The 20,259-nt window shown below is 45.1% G+C and overlaps 1 protein-coding gene across 1 annotated transcript in view; it reads left to right on the top strand.

The window, feature by feature from the left end:
• LOC130290949 (WD repeat-containing protein 62-like) overlaps nucleotides 1–19,435 on the top strand; it is a 67,079-nt gene extending 47,644 nt beyond the window's left edge. The window contains exons 25-31 of the mRNA XM_056539212.1: nucleotides 3,611–3,730; nucleotides 5,295–5,406; nucleotides 5,503–5,602; nucleotides 12,947–13,004; nucleotides 14,984–15,712; nucleotides 16,762–16,847; nucleotides 18,321–19,435. Coding sequence (XP_056395187.1) covers nucleotides 3,611–3,730; nucleotides 5,295–5,406; nucleotides 5,503–5,602; nucleotides 12,947–13,004; nucleotides 14,984–15,712; nucleotides 16,762–16,847; nucleotides 18,321–18,551 — 1,436 coding nt within the window. The 3' untranslated portion in view covers nucleotides 18,552–19,435. The remainder of the gene's footprint in view (nucleotides 1–3,610; nucleotides 3,731–5,294; nucleotides 5,407–5,502; nucleotides 5,603–12,946; nucleotides 13,005–14,983; nucleotides 15,713–16,761; nucleotides 16,848–18,320) is intronic.
• Nucleotides 19,436–20,259: the final 824 nt, after the last annotated feature.

The raw sequence follows: 20,259 nt of genomic DNA on the forward strand, positions 1-20,259 counted from the left end.
GCGGGGTGTGATGTCACACGGGGGCGGAGTCGTGATGTCACGATACTCCGTCCCCGTGGTCTGGAGGCATAACACTGAGAGTCTCCAACGCTTCCTGCAGTGCTTACAGGTGGGTGCTACATGCTAGATTGCGGGGGTCCTCAACGGCGGGACCCCCGCAATCAGACATCTTATCCCCTATCTTTTGGATAGGGGATAAGATGTCTTGGGGCCGGAGTACCCCTTTAATGTTTTGGCAAGATGTAAATCATATAAAAAGTTTTTGAATTGGACCGTGCCCAACTAAGATCCCTGAAGCTCTGCCCCATTCTAGATTAAACTGCAATACCAGACACAGCCACTACTAGGAGTATGGAGCTGTGAGGGAGGACACATGGGAAATGTATGTAGTAAGCATTAAAACTCCCCCTAGAGGTGCCCTTTTGCAACCTGAATTATATAATTTAAATGGTAAAAATTAGTAGAGAAGAAAGAGTATGTAGATATTGCTGTATATAGTTTTATTTAATCACCGGTAACTTCGCGCAGTGTGCTCTTCTTCCGGCCTCATTACCGGTGATTGCCTCTGAGCCCACGCATCTCTGCAGCCTCAGTCCAATGGCATTTCTATATAGGAGCTTAGAGTCGTATACCTTGCGGTGTGTGCGGATGCTTCTATGTTTCTAATCTGAGCAGAATTTAAAGGGGTACTTTTTATTTTTTATTTTTTTCCCAACTGTTGCCAGAAAGTTACAGATTTGTAAATTACTTCTATTAAAAAATATCAATCCTTCCAGTACTTATTAGCTGCTGAATACTACAGAGGAAATTCTTTTCTTTTTGGAACACAGAGCTCTCTGCTGACATCTCTGTCCATTTTAAAAACTGTCCAGAGTAGAAGAAAATCCCTATAGTAACCTATTAAGAAGTGATGCCTTGTTGGATCTGATCATTTCCAACAACGCAGAGCTGGTTGGTAATGTAACTGTGCGGGAAAACCTTGGTAATAGCGACCACAATATAGTTACTTTTGACTTAAAATGTAGAAAACAAAGACAGACGGGGAAAGCAAAAACATATAACTTTAAAAAGGCAAATTTCCCTGGGCTGAGGGCTGCACTACAGGACATAGACTGGGGGGAGGTGTTCTCAAATACTGATACAGAAGGTAAATGGGACATCTTTAAATCAACTCTAAATAACTATACAGCTAAATATATACCAAAGGGGAACAAATATAAACGATTAAAACTAAATCCTACATGGCTGACAAATGAGGTTAAAAGAGCAATAAACAACAAAAAAATAGCCTTCAAAAAATACAAATCTGATGGGTCAGCTATAACATTTAAACAGTACAAGGAGCTTAATAAAATCTGTAAAAATGTAATAAAAACAGCAAAAATTCAAAATGAGAGACAGGTGGCCAAAGAAAGCAAAACTAATCCTAAATATTTTTTTAGATATATAAATACAAAAAAACCAAGGACAGAGCATGTAGGACCCCTTAATAATGATAATGGTTCTGTATATACTATGGAAGAAGGAGCTGACATTGGTCAGGTCAGTGCTGGTAACACATCATATAATGTATTGAACTGGCTTAATGTAGAGATGGTACAAGGTAAGTTAAGTAAAGTAAATGTAAGCAAATCTCCAGGGCCGGATGGACTACACCCAAGAGTTCTTAGAGAGGTAAGTTCAGTAATATCTGTACCCTTGTTCATGATATTTAGAGATTCTCTGGTGTCTGGTATTGTGCCAAGGGACTGGCGCAAGGCTAATGTGGTACCAATCTTCAAGAAGGGCTCTAGGTCTTCGCCAGGCAATTATAGACCGGTAAGTCTAACGTGCATTGTGGGTAAATTGTTTGAAGGACTTATAAGGGATTACATACAGGAATACATAGGGGATAATAGTATTATAAGTGATAGCCAGCATGGGTTTACTAAGGATAGAAGTTGTCAAACCAATCTAATTTGCTTTTATGAAGAGGTGAGTAGAAGCCTTGACAGAGGAATGGCTGTGGATATAGTGTTTCTGGATTTTGCCAAAGCATTTGATACGGTCCCTCACAGACATCTGACAGGTAAGTTAAGGTCCTTGGGCTTGGAAACTTTAGTTTGTAACTGGATTGAACACTGGCTCATGGATCGTACCCAGAGAGTGGTGGTCAATGATTCGTACTCTGATTGGTCCCCGGTTATTAGTGGTGTACCCCAAGGTTCAGTACTGGGCCCGCTGCTGTTTAATTTATTTATCAATGATATAGAGGATGGTATTAACAGCTCTGTTTCTATCTTTGCAGATGACACCAAGCTTTGTAGCACAGTACAGTCTATAGAGGATGTGCATAAGTTACAAGATGACTTGGATAGACTAAGTGTCTGGGCATCCACTTGGCAAATGAGGTTCAATGTGGATAAATGTAAAGTTATGCATCTGGGTACTAATAACCTGCATGCATCGTATGTCTTAGGGGGGATTAAACTGTCAGAGTCACTGGTAGAGAAGGATCTGGGTGACTTGTAGATCACAGACTACAGAATAGCATGCAATGTCAGGCTGCTGCTTCCAAAGCCGGCAGGATATTGTCATGTATAAAAAGAGGCATGGACTCGAGGGGCAGGGACATAATACTCCCCCTTTATAAAGCATTGGTACGGCCTCACCTGGAATATGCTGTTCAGTTTTGGTCGCCTGTTCATAAAAGGGACACTGCGGAGTTGGAAAGGGTGCAGAGACGCTCGACTAAACTAATATGGGGCATGGAACATCTTAGCTATGAGGAGCGATTAAAGGAGTTACAATTGTTTAGTCTTGAGAAGAGACGTTTAAGGGGGGATATGATAAACGTATATAAGTATATAAATGGCCCATACAAAAAATATGGAGAAAAACTGTTCCAGGTTAAACCCCCCCAAAGGACGAGGGGGCACTCCCTCCGTCTGGAGAAGAAAAGGTTTAGTCTAAAGGGGCGGCACGCCTTCTTTACCGTGAGGACTGTGAATTTATGGAACGGTCTACCTCAGGAACTGGTCACAGCAGGAACAATTAACAGCTTTAAAGCAGGGTTAGATACATTCCTGGAACAAAATAACATTAATGCTTATGCAGAATTATAAAACTACATCCCTTTCCCTTATCCCCTTACATCCTTCCCTTCAATCCCCTGGTTGGACTTGATGGACGTATGTCTTTTTTCAACCATACTAACTATGTAACTATGTAACTATCCTGCTCTGGACAGTTCCTAAAATGGACAGAGATGTCAGCAGAGAGTTCTGTGTTCCAAAAAGAAAAGAACTTCCTCTGTAGTATTCAGCAGCTAATAAGTACTGGAAGGATTAGGCTTTTTTAATAGAAGCAATTTACAAATCTGTTTAACTTTCTGGCACCAATTGAGTACCCCTTTTAAGTGGTTTATCTTTCTTTTGTCAGAAAAATGGCAACTCATGGCTGAATTGGTGCTGACCAAATTGCAAAAGAGTGACTATGAAAAATCTGCAGATTTGACACTTCCTAACTGGACAAAAAAAATGAGAGAACCCCTTTGTAGGAATCTTCTCCTCACTCTGATAGGTCATGGAAAAATCCAGACTTTACTACTTTTTGTATTTTCTTTTTGCAGATGAAGATTCCTTGACATCGGACGATAATGATACAGAGGAGCAGGTCCGACCAGAGACGCCAGAACAGGAGACATTTCTGAGGGAGAACTTTGACACATTAGCGGATGCTCTCGCAGAAGGTGACTATGGTTGGTGATCTAATATGGAAAGTATTGGGTTCAGCGTTTATTGCCTTATGGTAAAATCTAAAGTCTTACAATTCTTCCATTTGAGAGAAAAAGAAAAAAACAGGCATTATAATAATATTTATTATATTTACTATATTTATCTAGAGCCGTGATCTCTTGTTGCAAAACTACCATTCCGAGTATGCCCAGACAGCCAAATGCTGGGAGTTGTAGTTTTGCAACAGCTGGAGGCACCATGGTTGTGACTCTGCTCTAGAGTATTTCTTTAAGGATCAGTTTACATGTCTTTACTATCGATGAGTGACTTTTGGCCACTACTCTGTTCAGTGAAGACTTATTCAACATTGAAATGCATATATGTGGACTGTCTGTAGTCAGATCCTGTATAAATCATGAGCATTTTTTAGCCTCTGACGTATGTATAAAACAAATAGAGACTCTGCTTACCCAGGCTTTAACAGACTTCAATGCACATCCCAGGGGCAGGGGTGTAACAATAGGGGGTGCAGAAGGTTGCATCTGGGCCCATCTGCTGTAAGGGCCCATAAGGTCTCTTTCATATATGAGTAGCTCAGTTCTATAAATCAGAGCTGGACAAATCCCAGGCGCCAGGCCGGCATGGCGACTGGTAATTTTGTGTTGGCACCTAGGTTTTTGTCAGTCCTGACAGAAGGATTGTCCATTTAAAAAATATATATAATCTGTTTTAGTTCCCTCCCCCTCTGCTCCCGCATTTATCCCATGTTTTGCCTTCGGTCTGCACGCCGGTACATGACCAGCAGACGTCAGTTGACCGCAGCAGCCAATCATCGGCCATGCTTCATATTTAGGTTGACTTTGACACGAAGAGATGGGGGGGGAGACACTAATGACTGATGATGTGACGTGTGGCATCCTAGCTCCTAACTTTTTGCTGGCTCCTTGATTGGTAACTTTGTCAAGCTCTAATATAAATGAAACATTATTGCTGGGGAACCATAAGAGAAAAAGGAGCAGATCCGGCTCCCAAGAAAAATAGTGGATTAAAACCTTAAACTTAAATAGTCCATATTAAAAACAAAAAGACAGCAACATGTCACTGAAAATAAGAGAAAAAATCCGAAGCGTTTCGGGTTATATTAGCCCTTAATCATGGCATACTACCATGATTAAGGGCTAACATTATAGCCCAAAACGCGTCAGCCTTTTTTTTTTTTTTTTTTTTTCAGTGACCTGTTGCTGTCTTTTTTGTTTTTAATATGTACTATTAAAGTTTAAGGTTTTAATCCACTATTTTTCTTGGGAGCCGGATCTGCACCTTTTTACTCTTATGGTTCATCCCTACGTGGGATACGACCCATCATATTCCGAGCTTCCATCTCCTATCGATGCCATGGATTTGATGCGTATTCATACTGAAGTGGTGAGCTGTTCTGCGTTTTTTTCCAATTTCCATGATAGCTGGGGCCCTGCTAAAGATTTTGCGCCGGAGCCGAGCGTCTTCAATTTACACCACAGCTCAGGTGTCTGCTCTGTTCTAGTGTCTTATAACTCTGTTCCCTTTTTGTCTATGTAGAGAAGTTCGACAACACATTGGAAGACCTTCTGCCCGATGAGGATGATGAAATGCTGAACCATCGCCTGAGCTTCTCTTCTAGATTCTTATCTCGGAGCCTAAGGATGAATCGGTAACACATCTCCTCCTTCTATCTATGGCAATAACAGCAGCCGGGCCCGAACCATACATTTACTGGATGCTGAATCTTCCTTTTTTTATTTTTCAGGACTGGATATGGCTTTCTATATGGCAGCCAGCAGATGGCGGCAGCGGTCATTACAGAACCTAAAGTGGAGTCTGACAAAGCTCAGAGGAGACTTTCTGATGTAAGAGGATTCATCTTAATATTATATCATAGGTTGCCATTAGAGATGAGCGAACTTACAGTAAATTCGATTCGTCACGAACTTCTCGGCTCGGCAGTTGATGACTTATCCTGCATAAATTAGTTCAGCTTTCCGGTGCTCCGGTGGGCTGAAAAAGGTGGATACAGTCCTAGGAGACTCTTTCCTAGGAATGTATCCACCTTTTCCAGCCCACCGGAGCACCTGAAGGCTGAACTAATTTACGCAGGATAAGTCCTCAACTGCCGAGGCGAGAAGTTTGTGACGAATCAAATTTACTGTAAGTTCGCTAATCTCTAGTTGCCATAGTCCAGTGGTCTCCAACCTGCGGACCTCCAGATGTTGCAAAACTACTACTCCCAGCATGCCCGGACAGCCAACGGCTGTCCGGGCATGCTGGGAGTTGTAGTTTTGCAACATCTGGAGGTCCGCAGGTTGGAGACCATTGCCATAGTCTGTTTTCCCTCAATGTGGCAATACACTATATATGGTAAAATCTTCTTCCTCCTGTAGGTGACCCCCACAGGCTCCCTCTATGGGCCAGAGTGAAGAGCAACTACATAGAGTATCAGACTGCTTTAATTTTACGTGTTCTCCATTCAGAGCTGATAAAAAGCTATACCTTTCGATCAGCTGACCGCTAATGCGGCCTCAGTTTAAAGCGTCACTGTCATTTTAAAAAATGAAAACTTTTGACAATTTAAAAGTTTTTGACGGTTGGAGCCTGCCAACAATTACAAGAACTAGCAGAGAGAAGTGCACAGTAGTGTACTTCACTCCCCGGCTCTCATAATAGGGCTTGTGAAGCAGGATGTAGATGGCAGAGAGCCAGGGAGTGAACCATGCTACCGTACACTTTAATGGGTTACTGTCATTAAAAAACAACTTTTGAAATGTTGCCCAGACTGCACTGGGAGCCTCGCTGCGATCACTAGTAGAGATGAGCGAACTTACAGTAAATTCGATTCGTCGCGAACTTCTCGGCTCGGCAGTTGATGACGTTTCCTGCATTAATTAGTTCAGCTTTCCGGTGCTCCGGTGGGCTGGAAAAGGTGGATACAGTCCTAGGAGACTCTTTCCTAGGACTGTCTCCACCTTTTCCAGCCCACCGGAGCACCTGAAGGCTGAACTAATTTATGCAGGAAACGTCATCAACTGCCGAGCCGAGAAGTTCGTGACGAATCGAATTTACTGTAAGTTCGCTCATCTCTAATCACTAGTCACAAGCTGAGAAAAAAATACTGCATCACTCCACTTCCCGCCTGGCAAATCCGACCTTTCCTCTGCATAGACAGAACAGTGAACAGCAGTGCCACCTTCTTCTCCGACTTATAACTGGTGACCTGGTGCGATCACAACATTTTACACATTTGGGTAACATGTCAAAAGTTGTTTCTAATGACAGTAACCGGTTAAAGGGGTACTCCGGTGGAAAACTTTTTATTTATTTATTTTTATCAACTGGTGCCTGAAAGTTATACATATTTTGTAAATTACTTCTGTTTAAAAAATCATAACCCTTCCAGTACTTATCAGCTGCTGTATGCTCCAGAGGAAGTTGTGTAGTTCTTTTCTCGTTCGGCTCCATTGGGGGGGACACAGGAACCATGGGTATATCTTGCTGCCACTAGGAGGCTGACACTAGGCATTAACAAAAAAGAAGCCGACCCCTCCTGGCAGGATATACCCGCCCACTGACTCTGATATAATCAGTTTTTAGCTTAGTGTCAGTAGGAGGCAGACTCAGGTTTGGAGCTTTTTTCTTTATTGTTTTTTAGTTTTTCTAGAGTTTAGATTTTCTCTACTTTGTTAATTTTCTTTAGGTTGGGGTGACAGGAGCATGGCGCTGCCTGATCCCTCACTTGCGAGGAAGGGGCATGGTGCATAGAGTATGGGCCGTTAACCCCTTCTTGCCACCGACCAGCGCTAGGGATGAGCCTTGGGTCCCGGCCCCCTCTTGCCCCTGCTCGCACTGCTCTGCAGCCTGGTATGATGCAGTGTGGCACAAGGCTGGTTGAAAACTTCAGTGGGTGAGTATGTGGTACAGCTCTTTTTGAGGTAAATACACACCTTCCCAGGGGGGGCTGTTCCTTGCCGGTGACGTAATCTCTGGTCTCCTTCTCCCTCTCGCCGTCACGCTGCTCTCTACTGTGGGCTCCTTCTCTTGGCACGCTGCTGTTTCTGCAAGTTCTCCCTGCCCGGGACCTCCACCCTTGCTTGAGACCCCACCATTGCAGGGGACCTCCACCTCTATAGGGGACCTCCACTTCTGCAAGGGACCTCCACCTGTTGCTCCAGCTGTTTCAGGACACAGGAACCTGGGTGAGCTTGTTCCTTTTCTTCTCTGGGTTTGGCTGACTTATCTATTGGGTTCTTTTCCATGTCCGACCCAAGAACCGAACCTCGCCCCAGACAAGCGGTCGCTGCCTTAGTTAAATTCTATTCCTGTACGGGCTGTAAGTCTAAAATGCCTGGTGGTTCAGCTGAGTCCACCTGTTCTGCCTGCTCCGCTTCACGTCCCAGTTTTCCTGTGCCTTCCGCCCAGGATGGCTCCCTGGAGAATGCGGACCCTGATCCTCCCCCAGTTTGGGTCTCCTCTCTCTGACGATCTCTGATCTGACACAGGTTTCCAGGGAGATAGCTTCTGCCTTAAAGCGGTCCTCCTTGCGCCCTCACTCCTGGGAGGCTCCTTCAGTTTCCTCTGGCTGCTCCTCCCGGCGTTCTCACAAGCAAGCTAGGGTCATTTACTCTGACTCCTCTCTTGAGGGGACGTCTCCACGCCGCTCTCGCTCCCTCTCCCCATCTGCCAGGCGGCGCCCTTGCTCTCGTGATCACTGTCCTGAAGGCCTCTCCCGATCCCTGGTCTGCCGTTCCAGGTCTATTAGGCCTGTATCTAGAGCTTCCCACTGCCCGTTCCCGATCTCCTGGGGAACTGGAGGACTCTGACTCGGACCCACACTTGGAGGCCGAGGAGCTGTCGGACATGGTGTCACAACCTGGGTGTAAAAAGCGTTGTCAGCCTGGGCTTCTCAACTTCGCCAAGGCATTTTATCTGGGGCTCCTCCAGATGATCTGGCTGACCTGGCTCTCCAGATCTCCAACGTTGGTGATTATTTGTGCTCGGCGTCTCTAGAGTCTGCACATTGTGCAGTCTTTGCTTCGGGCAATTTGGTTGCTATCCGCCGCTCTATGTGGCTGAAGGCCTGGAATGCCGATGCCAAGAAATCCCTCAGAGATACTTTTTGCTGGTGGCCGTCTTTTATGAAAACGACTGGATGAAATTATTTCTGAGGCTACGGGCGGTAAGAGCTCTCTGCTCCCGCAAAATAAGGTTCTTCGCACCGATTCGCGCAGCAAGTCCTTTTCACTACAGTCCTTTCGGTCCTTTGCCTCGGGCCGCCAGGACAAGCCAGCGGCCTTGCAGTCTTGGAAGGCTCCTTCCTTCAAAGCGCATCCCTCCTGGAAGCAGGACTGCCGTTCTGGATGCTTTTCCGCCAAACCAGGTATCCGCAAGCCTACCTCCTCCTGAAGGGGCGCCCCCACCCGAGTCTTTCTCTCGGGTGGGTGGTCGCCTGTCTCTCTTTCGGGATGTTTGGTTGGCGCAGGTCCAGGATTCCTGGGTTCGGGACGTCGTTTATAGAGCTTGGTTCTTTTCCCTGGGATCCTTTTTTTCCAGTCCAGTCCTCCCTGCTCTCCTGCCCTGGCTGCTGCTTTTCAGTCGGTGCTCCACAACCTCCTTGCACAGGGGGTCATTGTGTCAGTTCCATCCCAGGAAAGTTTTTTTGGGGGTTTTATTCAAATCTGTTTGTCGTTCCCAAAAGAGGGGGGAACGGTCCATTGGATTCTCTATTTTTGAAGCTCCTCAATCGGCACCTGCGGCACTTCTGAATGGAATCTCTCTGTGGTTGCGTCCATGGACCAGGGTGAATTCCTGTCTTTGGACATCCGGGATGCTTACCTCTTCATCCCCCTTTTTCCTGCCCACCAACGGTTCCTCCGGTTTGCCGTCCCTGCAGGACCTTTTCAGTTTGGAGCTCTTTCCTTCTGATTGGCCACGGCTTCCAGGGTCTTCACCAAGGTCTTAGCGATCGCTATTCTCCACTCTTGGGGAGTGTCTGTGTCCTTTACCTGGATGACCTGTTGATCAAGGCTTTGTCCTTGGCCCAAAATCAAGAGTCTAAACATTACACTTTCAGACCCTGGCCAGTTTCGGCTGGGTGATCAATTGGGTGAAATACAATCTCTGCCTCAGTCGCTGGATTTTCTGGGGTTTTGTTTCTACACCGCAAGAGCTAGGGTTATGCCAGGATTTGTCTCTTACCCTGCCTGGAACCAGTGGCCATCCGTACTTGCATGGCAGTGTTGGGCAAGATGGTGGCGGCCATGGAAGCCGTTCCCTTTGCCCAGTTCCGGTGTCTCCCTCTCCAGTGGCCATCCTGTTCCTGTGGGACAAATCTCAATTGTCCCTCCACCTCCAGATCAGTCTGCCCCTCGCAGCTCACCAGTCTCTCCTTTGGTGGCTCCGCTCTCCTCTTCTCCGGGAGGGACGCTTGTTTCTCCCGCTGTGTTGTCAGGTCTTAACGACCGATGCGAGTCTCCTCGGCTGGGGGGGTGTTTTACGTGACCGCATGGTTCAGGGCCATTGGTTTACCCAAGAAGCCTGTCTTCCCATCAATGTCCTGGAACTTCGGGCCATCATTCTTTGTCTCCTCCACTGGGAGTTGTTCCTCAGAGGTCGTCCGGTTCGAGTTCAGAGGGACGCCGCCACGGCAGTGGCTTATATCAATCGCCAGGTGGGCACTCGCAGCCTCTCTGCGATGGTGGAGGTAACAAGTATTCTGGTCTGGGCGGAGCGTCAGGTTCCCTCCATCTTGGTGACCCACATTCCGGGGGTGGACAATTGGGAAGTGGAGTCGCTCCTCGCCCGACCCCGAGGAGTGATCTCTCCACACGGAGGTGTTTGTAGCAATTTGCAACTGTTAAGAGACCCCGGACGTGGACCTCTTTGAGTCCCGTCTAAACATTCAAGTTCCCGTGTTCGTGGCCAAGTTTCTGGCTCTGAATCTGGATGTGTTGGTCATTCCCTGGGCATAGTTTGCCCTTCCTTACCTCTTCCCTCCACTTCCCCTCCTGCCCAGGGTAGCGAGGAAGCTCAAGGTGGAAGGCATCTCAGCAGTTCTTGTGGCTCCGGATTGGCCCACGGCGCCCGTGGTTCGTCTCGTGGCGGATGTTTCCATGTGGCTTCCGGATCGTCCCAACCTTCTTTTCCAAGGTCCTCTCTGCCACCCCGTTTCACTGCCGCTGCATTTGGCGGCATGGCGGTTGAAACCACAGTGCTGAGGGGGCTCGAGGTTTCTCTGTCAGGGTCATTCACACCATGCTTCAGGTGCGCAAGCAGTCCTCTGCCAGGATTTATCATTGCACCTGGCACGCCTACTTTCGATGCTGCGAAGCCCAGTCCCTGTCTCTGGTTGTTTTTTCCTTGCCAAAACCTGCTTTCCTTTCTGCAGGCGGGGCTGGAAACGCGTCTGGAACTCTGTTCCCTTAAGGGGCAGGTGTCGGCGCTTTCCAGCCTTTTCAGCCCCCCCTTGCATCCGACCCACATGTTCGCACCTTCCTTCAGGGTGTGGCTCACGAGGCTCCTCCATACAGGTCCCCCACTCCGCCCTGAGATCTGAATCTGATACTCGGCGCCTTGCAAGGTGCCCCATTTGAGCCCCTCAGGGATGTCTCTCTCCGCTTCCTTTCTTGGAAGGTGTCCTTTCTCATCGCTGTTACCTACATCCAGCGGGTGTCTGCATTGGTGGCTCTCTCCTGCTGCTCTCCCTTTCTTGTCCTTCATCAGATCAAGGCTGTGCTTCGGCTGGTACCGTCCTTTCTCCCCAAGGTGGTCTCCGCTTTCCATCTGAATGAGGATATTGTCCTTCCCTCTTTCTGCCCGGCTCCTTCTCATCCCAAGGAGCGCTCTCTCCACAAATTGGATGTGGTCAAGGCTCTGCAAGTCTTTCTCTCCGCCACCATTACTTTTTGGCATTCCGGAAGGCCGGTGCAAGGGACTTCTGGCTTCTAAGGCAACCATCTCCTGGTGTATCCGGTCTGCCATATCGGAGGCCTATCGTTCTAAAGGGAAGGCTCCTCCCTTCCGGGTTACGGCTCATTCCACCCACTCTGTGGGGGCCCCCTGGGCGGTCCACAACAGGGCTTCGGCCCTGCAGGTGTGTAAGGCGGCCACAGGTCGTCCGTGCACACGTTCACCAAGTTCTACCAGGTGCACACTTCCGCGACTGCTGGCGCCCAGTTTGGGTGTAAAGTGCTGCAGGCGGCGGTGGCGTTGCCTTCCGTCCTGATTTTCTGTCTGGCTGTGTTCTGCTTTCTTACCCCGGGGACTGTTTTTAGTACGTCCCACCGTTCCTGTGTCCCCCAATGGAGCCGAATGAGAAAAGTAGATTTTTTTTATACTTACTGTAAAATCTCTTTCTCGGAGTATCCATTGGGGAACACAGCACCCACCCCGTTGGTTAGTAGTTTGTTGACCTGGGGGTCGGTTGCCTGTCAGTGGGTTTGTTCGATTGTTTTGTCTGGGCCTTACTCGGACTTCTGTAATGGTTTTTCGGTTCCCTCCTACTGCTTTGGGACTAAACTGATTAGCTCAAAGTCAGTGGGCGGGGTTTATCCTGCCAGGAGGGACGACTTCTTTTTTTGTTAATGCCTAGTGTCAGCCTCCTAGTGGCAGCAAGATATACCCATGGCTCATGTGTCCCCCCAATGGATCCTCCGAGAAAGATTTTACAGTAAGTATAAAAAATCTACTTTTTAGTTTGACCATAGTGCTTTCTGCTGACACCTCTGTTCATGTCAGGAATTGTCCAGAGAAGGAACAAATCCCATAGCAAACCTCTCCTACTCTGGACAGTTGCTGACATGGACAGAGGTATCAGCAGAGAGCACTGTTGTCAGACTGGAAAGAACTACACAACTTGCTCTGGAGCATACAGCAGCTGATAAGTACTGGAAGGATTGAGATTTTTAAATAGAAGTAATTTACACATCTGTGTAACTTTCTGGCACCAGTTGTTTAAAAAAAAAATTTGTTTTCCACCGGAGTACCCCTTTAAGCCCACATTCAGATTTGGCTCTAGATAGAACACAGAATGGTTGTACAGCAGGGTGCCCCCAGCTGTTGCAAAACCATTACTCCCAAGGCATGCTGGGAGTTGCAGTTTCCCCAAAGCTGAAGGCACCCTGGTTGGAAAACCTTGTTAGGTAAGTGTGGTGTAGACCCTTCACTCCGTTTTTAATACATTTTTATTTTTTTTATATATAAAGAGACCAACAGAAAAGGCATCGGAAAGAATGGAAACGAAAAAGTCTGAAAGGAATACTGGTAAGTGCATCTGTAGGTTTACTCTTCTTTGGGTTTATTTATACTACAGTAAAATTCATTTGTCCCAATACTAAATTTATATAGTTTTTGTTTCAGTATTAAAAAAAAAATGTATTAACTTAAAACCATTTTATGCTTTAATGATCCATATGCGGACTACTAATTTTTTTCTTTTCTCTACATCTATGGAACTGTGCGAGGGCCTATTTGTGTGTGTGCATATATATAATTTATTTTATTTATTTTGCTCAGTGAGCTGTACTTTTTTATTGTACCATTACTATTTATTGTATATGTAATTTTGAATCCATATTTTTTTGGAGACAGCATATAGGGATATAAACCTACAAAAACAGCCCGATAGATTCAAATGTTTGGAGTCTAAATATAAATATATACAAAATATACTCCATGACATTTTCTTCTAAGAATACATACGTGGTAATGAATTCTTAAATAAGAAATGTATCACATTAAACATTTATAAATGGAATCAGAACTGGTAAAGGAATAGATAGGTGGTGTTTTGTAGGTATATTTTTAGTTGGGAATTTAATATCTCTCAAGGGTATTTCATAAAATTACACACAAAATATTTTACTGCAAAGAAATAATCCCTTAGAGACCTAAATGTATCATCGTATAATAATCATAAGACACATGTGCCACAGCAATGAAAACCTATACCATGCTATTCATGGGGATCTATATTGTCCTATTCCATAAGGAGCAAAAAAAGAATTAGTGCAAAACCTAAATTATTATTGGCTAGAAAAACATCTGCCAAGAGATACATACCTATGTTTTACTTGTAGCCGGCTAGATTGGCCCTTCCTGGCTCTATTTACTGCATGGTGTGTACAGAGACGTGAAGCACAAGTATCTTCAATATATACATGTAGTCATATCATTAGACACTTAAAGGGGTACTCCGCTGCTCAGCGTTTGGAACAAAATGTTCCGAATTCTTAGAGCCGGCACTGAGAGCTCGTGATGTCATAGCCCCGCCCCTCATTACATCACACCCCACCCCCTCAATGCAAGTCTAGGGGAGGGGGCGTGGCGGCGCCACGCCCCCTCCCATAGACTTGCATTGAGGGGGCGGGCGTGGCTGTGACATCGCGAGCACCAGCGTTTGGAACAGTTTGTTTAAAACGCTGAACAGCGGAGTACCCCTTTAACCCCTAACGACACAGGACGTAAATGTAAGTCCTTGTGTGGTGGTACTTAACGCACCAGGACGTACATTTACAGCCGTCAGCCGTCACGCCTCTTCCCATAGACTTGCATTGAGGGGGCGGGGGACATCATGAGGGGTGGGGCTATGACGTCACAAGCTTTCGGCGCCGGCTCTAAGCATTCAGAACATATTTGTTCCAAACAGCAGAGTACCCCTTTAAGTAAGCTAAACATCCACAAATGCCATAAGCATTAAATGAGATCACTGGAGGATATAATACAGTGCATAAGGTTACCATGCCGTACCAAACAACGCCGCAACCGCCCCCACACGTGTTTCGCATTCAGTTGCTTTATCCTGCTGCTATTCAGGAGATATTCATCTTGTTTCTAATATGGTAATTTTTTTTTCTTAGGCTGCATTCACATCACGATGTCTACAATTTCTCCATCCGTGGTCAACCCCGATTTCAGACCCAAACAAAAATCGTGTGAAATCGGATGCGGATCAAATCGGATGTGTGTAAGGGATCCGATTTTTTTTAATGAAGGTCAATGGATCCGACTTTATATACGATTTCATACGATTTTAAGTTCTAAAAATCGTGTACTCGAAATAGTGATGTGAATGCAGCCTTAACTGAACTGGACGCTGCTACTCTGCGATTTTTTTTTCTCCCACCCATTCAAGTGATAACCCCGCCCCTTTGTCCAATAACCCCACCCCCTTCATGGACCTGCAAAGGAAGAGGGAATCAATATTTCTTTTTTTTTTCTTTTCCATTCAATTTTTTTCCTAGAAATCTCAAAATCAACATCCAGTTTGCAAAAACTTCAACTAAATGAGAAGATGTCGTCCTCACGGTTCTCATTCCCTGGTTGTTGGCCAAAGAAGAACAAATCCAACAGAGGGAGATCTTACATGGAAGCAACTGCTAGTTTCAAGGCAAAAATATTCCGTAGTGTATCGATGGGTGAAAACATTGATGGCGCCCAAGCAGAAGAGCATAGTAGACTGTCCCGGCCTGTGTCCAGCATAGACCTTCTTTCCCTTGAAGAGACTAAGTTGCCCAATGGAGAGGACCAGCCTCTTCTGACTACCGCTTCCTACGAGCAGCTCCCCTCCTCACACCAAGAGAGAGCCAAATCTTCCTTCACCTCCTCCAATGCGTTATCTGACAAACTTCTCATGCCACCACCGTCCACCTGTGGAATTATTCCACGTCTAAGGAAGAAAGCGAAATCGGTCAATAACCTCTCAAAGACGTCTAAAAAGGAAGAGGTGAAGGAGGTGAAGCTCAAAGATGACGTTTCAAATGGCGGACCTGGCCTCAAAACACAAAGGAGAAGCTCATCATCAGCCAATAGGCCACCAGTTGTCCAGGACTTCCAGAGAAGAGCATCTATAGCGGATATTCCGAATCACGCAAGTATCTCTTCTAGCAACCAGATCATGGAAGAAACTCAAGTTTCATGCAGCAAGTCATCGTCTTCTCAAGCGACTTCATGCGGCAGTCCTGGAGAACCAAGTAAGTAAATGAAAGCAGCTAAAACAAAGGAAAGCGCTCCATAGCGTGATAATGTAGATAAAAATGGAGAAATGAACAATTGTGGTGGTTGTACTGAACCACGTACAACAATGGTAAGGGTAGTGGAGATAGATGTATCTCGGATCCGGCAGCCGCTCTTGGGATAATACAGCAATCACACAAAGACCTCCAGGGAAACCACAGGATCAAGCAGGGTGCATGGATCTCGTGTAGAGTAAAAAGGTTTATTACCCACAATGCAACGCGTTTCGCGGAAGACCGCTTCATCAGGCCTGATGAAGCGGTCTTCCGCGAAACGCGTTGCATTGTGGGTAATAAACCTTTTTTACTCTACACGAGATCCACGCGCCCTGCTTGATCCTGTGGTTTCCTTGGAGGTCTTTTTAAGTAAATTGAAATAAAAAAAGCACAAACGGATGCGCTCCGTAGTGTAACACCAAAGGTGAGTTGGTAACGCTAAGTGTGAATTGCGCTAACCACATGAAGTTGTACTCCAACCAAGTACAACAATGGAACAGGGCGTATCATCAAAGGGTCTCTGCAGCTTCGTCCCGCTGAAATAGAATCACAATAAAGACAAGCAATCTCCAGGTAGCAACGCGTTTCACGGTCACGCGCTGCCTGAGGAAGCGGGTGACCATGAAACGCGTTGCATTATGGGAAATAAATCCTTTTAACTTCTTATCTGGTCTCAGCGCTTCCATTGATCCCGCTCTGCTACCTGGAGATTGCTTGTTTTTTAAGTAAATGGTGATCCACAGCAAAGCGCACAATTCCAACACTTAGCCGTGGCTACACTAAACATCCAGGTTTTGGCTGAAGGGTGCAGATGAAATGTCTGATGACTGCGACACCAACCAGTCACTAGAATAGAGGTCCCAATCATAAAGAGGAGGAGTTTAATGGAGCTTCCGTGTGCATGCTTGACCACTGGTCCATTCGAACTCCTCCTCCAATGCGTATGCTAAAGGATAATGTGCTGGTCTGTGGGGAAGATCTTTCTAATCTTTCTCTGGCTTCTCTGTCAGATTTGGACAAAATGACAAAACAGTGTGAGCGGGTAGTAGAAGAGCTTCACAGCGCCTTCCAAAAGACACTACAAACATACAAAGAGGTAAGAGTTTGGAAGAAAATGCATGGTGTGAATCTTAAAGGGGTACTCCGGTGAAAAACTATTTTTTGGCTCCAGAAAATTAAAGGGGTATATATCAACTGGATCCAGAAAGTTAAACAGATTTGTAAATTACTTCTATTAAAAAATCTTAATCCTTTCAGTACTTATGAGCTGTTGAAGTTGAGTTGTTCTTTTGTGTCTGACCACAGTGCTCTCTGCTAACACCTCTGCCTGTCTCGGGAACTGTCCAGAAGAGGAGAGGTTTGCTATGGGGATTTGCTCCTACTCTGGACAGTTCCTGAGACAGACAAGTGTCAGCAGAGAGCACTGTGTGGTCAGAAAGGACAACTCAAATTCAGCAGCTGATAAGTACTTGAAGGATTAAGATTTTTTTTTAATAGTAGTAATTTACAAATCTATTTTTTTTTCATCAGAGTACCCCTTTTAAGGCCTCCTACACTTTAAACATGTGTCAGCCACCCCTGTCAAGTCCAGCAGGAGCGTCTGACCATCTGAGGTGTATAGGGGCCTCCTGACATATATTGGAGGTGGAAAGGATTGGGAGTGTTGCATTTCAACTGCCCTCTCTGTTTGTTCTTGAGTACATAAGCTGCTGCCAGAGAAGTAGGACAGTGACTTACCTCCCACTACTTTATTCTAAGCCAAGTGTCCATGTGTATGTGAGGATCAGGGGAGATGAATGTATGTTTGGCTCTTCGCTATCTTTTAGGTTATATTTATGTACAAAATGTATATTGAATATATAGAGAGATAGATATAATCTCCATCCAGCAGTGAGATGTTTTATATCTATTTACAGCCATTACCTGTTTTTTATATTGAGAGAAAAACATTCAAATTTATATAGTAATCCCTACTTAAAGAGGTACTCTGCCCCTAGACATCTTATCCCCTATCCAAAGGATAGGGGAGAAGATGTCTGATCGTGGGGACCCCCGCGATCTTGGCTGCGGCACCCTCGAAATCTGGTGCACGGAGCGAACTTCACTCCATGCCGGATGACTGACGATGCGGGGCGGAGGCTTGTGATGTCATGGCCACACCCCCTCAATGCAGGAATATCACGCCCCCTCCCATAGACTTGCATTGAGGTGGCGTGGCCGTGACGTCATGAGCATCCGGCGCTGCACCTGACTCTCTAAACTAACACCGGGTGCGGCAGGGAGATCGAGGGGGGGGGGTCCCCTCTGCTGGGGACCCCCACGAGATCAGACATCTTATCCCCAATCCTTTGGATAGAGAATAAGATGTCTAGGGGCAGAGTACCCATTTCAGTCATATACATTTAAAATATCCCCAGCCAGTAAAATCTAAAGGAATGCCGAAGGATGGAGACAAGGAGGAGAATATTCAGAACCCCTCACTTGAGAAGCTTGTTTTGAAATTTGAGAGTTGGGAAAAGATCAGGTTAGGCAGGGAAAGGTCCTATCTAATTGAATTGTTCGCTTACAGATTACAAGCTCTGACAGTTCCCATGAAGAGAAGTCTCATCTCAGATCTTTATTCTTCGACGCCTTTGATCATATTCAGCGTGAAATAGAATTGGTGGGAATAGGACGGAGAAACTCTTCTGCTCAAGAGCCAATGGCCGATGAGAGGAGCTCCACCCCGACCTTGCGATTACTGGAGCATTACTCAGACATGATGCTGCAGCTCATGAGGGAGAAGATCAATGGTCAGTGAATGAGGACACGGCTATCCACATTGGGGCCTCTTCATTCATTATAAAGATTTTCTGAAAGACAAAAGCCAATTGTTCACATTTGTTGTATTTGTAGACGTTGCTCTTGCTTTTTCCCGGTAGACCTTTTTGCTGTGTTGAACTGTATATATTTACATTGCACTTTGTCTTGGTTATGAATGTCTTGTTTCTCAACCTAAAATCATCTTCTATGTTTACATTTATATGGGCTTGTGAACTGGGACACCACCTACTTACAGAGCATTCATGGCCATCCAGTGAACTCTTCCGATAGGTCTTAGTAAAGACATTTCCATGATGCTGGAGATTATTTCTTCAGGGATCCCCTCTTTGCTTTTGCATGACCATCGGTTTCAGATAAAGCTCTATAATCCAATTTGGAACATGTTTTTGTTTGTTTTTGTCTTTTCATTTTACTTTGGTTTATTTGGGCGTTTATTGCTGTCAACCAAATTTGCCAATTATTGGCAAAAATGTTCCGCTACTCGTCTTTCGCTTACTTTTTTTTTTAGGTACTTGTTGATCAGATTGTACAGGGTTTTTTTTTTGTTGTTTATTTTTAATAATTATTAAATAACAATTTTTTGACTATTTTGTGGCCATTGATCCTCCTGCTCTTTACACAAGACCTGGTGTCCTATAAGGACATTTTAATACTGCTGCTCCCTCTACAGTATTTTCCAGTGTTTATGTATGTAAAATATTAAAAAGATTTTATGTGGGCTTAAAATGTCCTTGTAAAAATGTTCTGTAAATTATTTATAGCTGTCACCCCAGAGAAGACTGAAACCTTATTACTGTATTTTCTTCCCTTGTTGTATCTGTGTTGTTCTCGTGATAATAAACCACGGTTCAAAAAGCTGAATTCTGGTAATATTCGACTGGATATTCTGAAGATTTGAGCACAACTTGACCCCTATTTGTAATACCGGGCAAGTCTTGTGGTTCGTCAATAAAATGAATTGTGAAAATGATTGTTTACCCATTTATCCGACATCTCCAGCCTTGAGGGCCTCCAAAATGTTTCCTACCAAATAATTGTGGTCACCATGTACTACATTGAGGGGGTGGTCCTAAGCTGCAGCCCTTGACTACATCCAAAGGCCCATGCATACATTATCTGTTGGCCAATTTGTAATTGAGTTGTTATCTTTCTTCATCACAATACACTCACCAAGGTTGGTACTTATCTCATATAGTTTGCAGGGTAACCAGACACATGCATCCTGCTCATGGCTTTCTAAAGTTGTATCTGAAATCCAAAGTTAATATTGTTACATTTACCTTTAAAGTGTTACTGTCATTAGTAAGAAAAAGGCTTAAATCAGTGTAATAATGTGCCCTAACACCTGTATGCCTAATAATATGCATGTGTTAATATGTAAAATACCTTTTTGATATATGTATTCCTGTGCTCAGTCTTTCTTAGTCTTTTGCATCTCTCTCAGAGGCTGGGGGTGTTTCCCCTGGAGCAATAAGAGCTCCTCTCCTCCCCTCTCGCCTGTCATTAATTCTGCACAAATATTTTTACGTTTGTAAAGCATATTGGCTGAATGCTCTATATAACTGTAATGCAGCCATGTGAAACTATATGGTGCAAGGACAGAAGACAAAACCTGAATTTTTTTCCCAAAAATAACGTTATTTTTTTTACAGCTTTGTAACTAAAGTGCATCGTTTTTATAACCA

Source organism: Hyla sarda, chromosome 9, assembly GCF_029499605.1.
Source record: "Hyla sarda isolate aHylSar1 chromosome 9, aHylSar1.hap1, whole genome shotgun sequence".
Classification (NCBI taxonomy): domain Eukaryota; kingdom Metazoa; phylum Chordata; class Amphibia; order Anura; family Hylidae; genus Hyla; species Hyla sarda.